Consider the following 6,532-nt stretch of genomic DNA (forward strand, 5'->3'; position numbering starts at 1 on the left):
ACCAACAATGGGCTTAAATCCAGTCTTTATTTGGGGTCACCTCTACCCCTATTGCGGGATGTCGGATCAATAACCTCATGCTTACTGCATCGATCTCTGTCTCTGTGTTTCTGTGAATGAGACATCCCGGACATAAGGCTCATCGGGTCTTACAGAATGAAGTGAAAATGCAGGAAGTCAGCCAATCACTCGCTGGAATTCAGAGAGGAGATTCAAGGCTACCAAGCTAGGTGTGATTACAGGAGCCAGGCATCTTAATTATCAAACTGAACCCAATATAAATATGAAGTTTTATTATAGAATTTAAATAATCACACATAATCCTAGCTGAAGGTCTGAGAAGCAATTACAGTTTAAATTCTCAATATACAGAACCAGAAAAATTGGGGGTTAGATGGAGTTTTCATCTGTTAACAGAGAATAAAATTTAACTTGTTTAAGAGAAAATTACATTTATTTGGAGATAACCTAAGGAAGGAGATCTTTGAACACCAGGCCAGCTTATGCAATATACTGACACTATTCCAAACCAACCAACCAATCAAAAAGGCAATGAGCTCTCATGCAAGCAAGGTTTGGGTATAACCTGGGTCTCCTAGTTGGCAGAATATAATTTAACAGTCCAAAACCTCAGGAAACTTCCTTTGTCCTCGTTCGCAGGTCAGTGTGCCTGGGGGTGTGGCCATCTGCAGTCTAGGAAAAAGTGCAGCTGACCCAGGGACCTGTCAGCAATCCAATGCTTCTGTGATTTCTTGGCTCCTCTTGATGTGCCCCAAAGCATTGCTACTCCATTTTTATTTGCTTCCTTGAGCCATTTTGCTTGTTTGTTTGGTTGGTTGGTTTGGTTTGGTTTGGTTTGGTTTTTTGAGACAGGGTTTTTCTGTGTAGCCCTAGCTATCCTGGAACTCACTCTGTAGACAAGGCTGGCCTCAAACTCAGAAATCTGCCTGCCTCTGCCTCCCAAGTGCTGGGATTAAAGGTGTGCACCACCACACCTGGCCCTCCTAGAGCCATTTCAATACGCGGGAAGAATCTTGCCGGTTCTCATACATTTGTTCAACAGGTTCCAGGCATGGATTTTCAACCAAACCAACTGGCAGACCTTGCTCCAATGTACCTTACATTCTGTAAAGAGGTTTTAAAAGAAGGTGGAGTGATAAAAAAATAAAATCAACAGGGTGGGATGTATCTCAGTGGGTAGAGTGCTTGCCTGCCTGGCATGCACAAAGCCCAGGGATTGATAGCCAGAACCATAGTCCATGTGGTGGCACACACCTGTAATCCCAGCACTCAGGAGGCAGAAGCCTCAAGGATCCTAAAATCAAGGTCATTTTGAGTTAAGTACTCAGTGAGTCCAAGGCCAGCCTGGGATACACACGACCCTATCCATAAATGAATGAATGAAGTCATACTTTGTACCTCTGAGGGGTTTTGTCTGACTTGCTTTTCTTCCCTCTGCACACTAGATTCTGTCCCTCCTGCTCTTCCCAGGACCAGATGGCTGGCAGTCCCTTTTCTCTGCCACCACCGGTGCCGGTCACATTGATGGACTTAACGTTTCTCCTCCTCCAATCAAGATGGTCGCAAGCCTTGGAATTCCCCTCAGCCTAAGCCAACTCTAATCACCTCCCAGATCCCCTTTAGAAGATCAGCAATTACAAACTCCCTTTCTGCCCCTTTGAGAAGACGGAATTCTCTTCCCTGCCTCCTGCCAGTTTTACAAGGTAGCAGGACCTGGGAGCCATCTTATAAGTGTCATCCTCTAAGGGCACAGAAGCCCTCCCCCTGGCTTCTGATGGTAGGGAAGGTACTGCCAGATGCATAAACACTCCCCTGCCACACAGGAGCAGATCTATTTGTCCTTTGAATAAACATGGACAGCCCTGCACACAACCCAGGTGGCTTCACACACTTGAAAACTTCCTTGCAGCTCACCCCAACCTTCTACTTTAGTGGTGTCGAGTCCAGTCTTCTTCCCTCTGCCCTCTTTCCGTTCCCAAAGGGTCCCCTTTCCTTCCTTGCAGCATCTTTCTAGGTAAAAGCCTTGACTTACTATGGCTGGACTTGTTTCTCTTAAACACTCCCCACCTTCCTAACCCATAACTCTCATTCTCTCGGACCTCTTCCTTCGTGGGGAAGGATTCCTCAAATACACTTTGTGCTCCACTACACCTCCCATGCACTCCATAACCTTCTAGGATGTAAACCTGACATGGCAGGCTTTGTCCATTCATCCTTCACGATTTCCTGAAACAAACCACAGGTTTTACAGTGAGATTCAGATCAGCTACGTATGGATAAAGTCATTCGACTTCTTAGTCCGTTATTACTCAAAAACCTGGAGTCCCTCCTTCCCTCCCTCTCCCTCTCCCTCCCTTGCTCCCTCCCTCCCTTTCAGCAGCTGCCGGTTTGTTCCAAAGTTCCCATGGATGCTCACTGCCAGCGTGGTAGAAGCCCTGGCTTGGTTTAGGTGACCACATCTTCTGTCATCATGAGTGACCACTGTTGTCACAAAAGAGGTTGAGGGGAAGGGTGTGGCTCACTGGTAGAAGCTTGCCTTAAATATACAAGGCCCTGGGTTCCATGCCCAGCACTGCATAAAAGAAAAAACGAGGTTGCATTCCCCACTCCCTTCTCCCCTCTTCCTCTCTCTACCATGAGATGACACACCATGGGTTCCACCACATGACAACAGGCCACCCTTACAATCAAGTCTAAAGCACTTCAAGTGTGAGTGAATTCAGATCAGCTGTAGGTGTCTATGTGCTCATTTATACCAAATGCTTCTAGATAACCATGCAGCCTGAGATCATAGCAATATTTCCACTTTAAGGATAGGGCCTTGGTGTAAGAATTCCAAACCCTCTACCATTTCAGAGAACAGTTGTGTGTGTCGATATTATATATAGTTATTTAATAGAAAACAGGCCTCAGTTCTGAATGGCTGTGAGTTCTTCTCTGATCAGTCAAGAAAGACACTTGCAATAGACGAATCCTCAGATATTTAATAGAGCGACTCTTTTACTGCACACAGGTGACCTGGGTGACACTAATAGTTGACTGTCTTGGCAGGCTTGGTTTCCTCAATCTCAGAAGACAGCCATCGGTAGGTACGATGCCGCCGTAGCACCTCAATAGACTTGAGCTCCAGTGGTGTGGGCTGAACACCAAGATCTTCCAGGCCAGGCAGGTCGGTCGGCATCACGTCTGAGATATGTATCTGTGACAAAGGGACACAGAGAATGCTGAAACAGAGTGCCACCCCTCAGACCCCCAAGCTGGCCTGAGGCTCATCCCTGAGGCAAGGGTCGTCAGAGACCCCACAACAATCTTTGATTCTGGAACTCACAAAAGCAGAACAAATAGAGATCATTATCAAAGGCCTGAGGCAGGTCTCCCATACCCCAGAACCACAGGACAGAGACCCTGAAAGAGCAGCTCCACAGGCACATGTGCGCAGAGCTGAGCCCAGTGAACGGGGCAGGAGCTATCTCTCCACCTAGAGATTCAGATAAGAGCTAAGGTAGGAGACCTCTGCACCCCCATTTTCTTATGCTGGATCCCTGGGCTATAGCTCTCGATTTCAGTTCTAACTTTTTGGTCTGGTTTAGGGATTCTGACACAGTGTCTCACACTGGAACTCCTAGGAACCCACTATGTAGCCCAGGTTGACTCAAACTTGTAGTACTGCTTCTGTCTCAGCCTCCCAAGTGTTGGGACTGCAGTTATAACATCACGCCTAGACCCATTAGCCTTTTTTGCTCCAATTATACTCAACTATGCTCACTACAAAGCCTGAAGCCAAACCAATCTTGTTAAAGGAAGGATGGACAAGACAGCCCCGTGCATCACAAAGCACCAAAGCAGACTGCTCTGTGCATGGACCTGAAGCAGGTCCCATCCTGTGACCTCCACAAAGAGCAATGCAGAGAGGACCCCAGTGTGTTTACTGCCTGCTCTAGGGCATTCTGCAAACCAAACCCAGAGCCTGTCTGTGTATTATGTTCATACTTTCTCAGTTGTCAAGGTAAGAGCAAGTGTCCGACAACAAGGGCTCACGGCCACAGAAAGGACACCGTGGAGATGTGTCTGCTTTTAAGGCGGTCTGACAGAGGGAGGCTGTTCCCTGGTACTGGTAGCAATTCTTTGCTATGCTTTGGCTCTTAGGGAACAGTTTGGCTGCATCTCATCAACAGAAAGAAAATCTACAGTTCTCAGGCTGAGATGCTGTCATGTGCTTACTTGGCATCTTCCCAGTGAGATCTGAGTATTCAGGAAGCAGATAATCAATGAGACAAGACTTGAGAAGGAAGAGCCAGGGCTTTAGACTCAGCATACTGCAGGCAGACAAGATTGGCAGCAAGAGGCTCACTGAGAGAGGAAAGAGGACTGTTGCCTGGGTAACAGCAGGCAGAGGAGAGATAGTCATGCGCTCTGCCTTTAGTACGTAGCAAAGTTCCAATATTACTAGAAGCATGCTCCTAATGATGGGCAGGAAGGCGGGCATGAGGACTGACCCGACCTGGCATCTGCTGAGGGCTGCTGAGGGTCGGTCCCTTTATCATCTAACACAGAAGCCATTTAGTCAAGCACAATTCAAATCTCACTTTCAGTGAACCAAAATTACATATAGCTCAAATCTGATGTCTGCAGTCATGGTAGCCATATATCAAGTCCTTCCCATCACACACGGCTCCTGGCAATGTGCTGGGACAGACGCAGAGCACCCTGAGCACTGCAGGGTGGGGCAATGATGGCTTAGGAACCAAAACTGCAGGGGATCACTCCATGTCTTACACGCACAGCACAGAAAGGGCCATCACAGAGGCGAGAGTTCAAGGACAGAACGTAAGTTTGCAACAGCAAGAAACAGCACAGGTCTCTGGTCCCTGAACGGGAGAGGTGGAGTAAAGATCAGCACACGTTCCCAGTCAGCCTGGGCTGCACAGTGAACACAGCGAGACCCCATCTCAAAATAAAGCAGAAAGCGCCTGGTAAGATCTAAAGAAAAAAAAGCAGCTTGTAGTTCCATTTACAACATCCCTATGTCTGCGTAGTTCCACATAAAACAATTCACGACGGGAGTGATGGCAGCACGGCCTCCAGCAGCAGCAGCAGGCAACTGGGATGAATGTAATTTATAAACAGAAGTGAGAATGGCTGAGGCTGTGACCCCGGCAGGACAGACAGCAACCAGGAAGAGAGGTCTGCAGGAACAGGGCCTCCAGCACAACCCAGTGTGAGAAGGGAAAGGTAGAGAACAAAGCCTGGGCCAGGCACAGGTGCTAAGACACCATTTCAAAAGGAAGAAATGTGGCCCTTCAACAAACACTGCTCACAGCAGGAGCGAGGTAAGGTCAGAAAACTGAGGGGTGGCAGCGTGGGGTCATGGGTAGCCTTGGAAAGCAGTTTCAGGACAGAGGAGGATACAATTGAGATCGAAATGGATTAAACAAAGAATGACACAAGAATCTACTGGGATCAGGTACAGAGAGCTCTTTGGCAGTCAGCTTATGAAGGGAAAACCAGGCATGGTGGCATACACCTGTAGTCTCAGTACTTAGAAGCAGAGGCAGACAGGTTAGGAATCCAAGGCACCAAACCTATAGAGTGGGTTTGTAGCCAGCCTGGCCTAGAGACCCTGTCTTAAAATAACAACAGAACCCTGAATAGTTGTAAGGGAACGCAACAAATAGCAAAATGGCCAGAGGGACCTGGGAAGGAGAGTGTGGCCTCAGTAAGGAAAGGGCGTGGGGGCTATTATGCATGTTTGAATGCGGACAAGGATGACCTCACAGGGAGAATATACTAAGACGGTGAAACAGTATGAGAATGATGAGTATGTGTGAGCCAAAAGCAGAACAGAAGGGCTAGCCTCAGCCAGGAGGACTTCACCACACATAGAAGCCCTGCAACTGTCCAAGGCAGCCAACCAAACCGATCTGACTCCTCCTCCTCCACAGGGCTCTGCCTGGTGAGACGCTTGCTCTGCCTGACTTACCCGTTCCACCTTGTCCTTCGTCGTCCAGGGCTCAAATGGACTCATCCCAAAGAGTTTGCCAATCCAGCTGCAATGGAAGTACATGCGGCACGTGTGAGAGGCGTCTGGGCTGGGTTTCAGCCTACTGGACCCCCAGGAAAAGAGGGACTGCTGTACTCGAGAACTTGCTAAGCTTGTCACTGTTTTCTGAGAAAATAACAACTTCCTGGCTCTACTACCTGTTGTGGAGACAGAGCTAACTCACCCTCCCCGCCTCCTTTGCCTGGATTTTTAAATCAGAGACTCAAGTATGCCAAGCTGGCATCAAGTCACTAGGTGGCTGACAGTGACTTTGAACTCCTAATCCTTCTGCCTCTCAAAAGCTAGCATGTGCCCCCATGCCTATCAGCTACAGCTTTGGGGAGAGGGGAGGATGCTAGGAAAAACTACAGACCTCACAGAGCTAGGCAAGGACTCAACCACTGTGCAGCACTGTCACAGCCTTCTACCTAAAGCTTTGTAAAAAAGATTGATTTTTTTTTTTTTTTTTTT

At 48.0% G+C, this 6,532-nt stretch overlaps 1 protein-coding gene across 1 annotated transcript in view; it reads right to left on the reverse strand.

Moving 5' to 3' along the window:
- Positions 1-2,985: 2,985 nt before the first annotated feature.
- Positions 2,986-6,532, reverse strand: part of Ndufa9 (NADH:ubiquinone oxidoreductase subunit A9) — a 28,962-nt gene continuing 25,415 nt past the window's right edge. The window contains exons 10-11 of the mRNA XM_021164891.2: positions 6,002-6,068; positions 2,986-3,220 (exon numbers count right to left, since the gene is read on the reverse strand). Coding sequence (XP_021020550.1) covers positions 3,050-3,220; positions 6,002-6,068 — 238 coding nt within the window. The 3' untranslated portion in view covers positions 2,986-3,049. The remainder of the gene's footprint in view (positions 3,221-6,001; positions 6,069-6,532) is intronic.

This window comes from Mus caroli, chromosome 6 (genome assembly GCF_900094665.2).
Source record: "Mus caroli chromosome 6, CAROLI_EIJ_v1.1, whole genome shotgun sequence".
Lineage (NCBI taxonomy): Eukaryota > Metazoa > Chordata > Mammalia > Rodentia > Muridae > Mus > Mus caroli.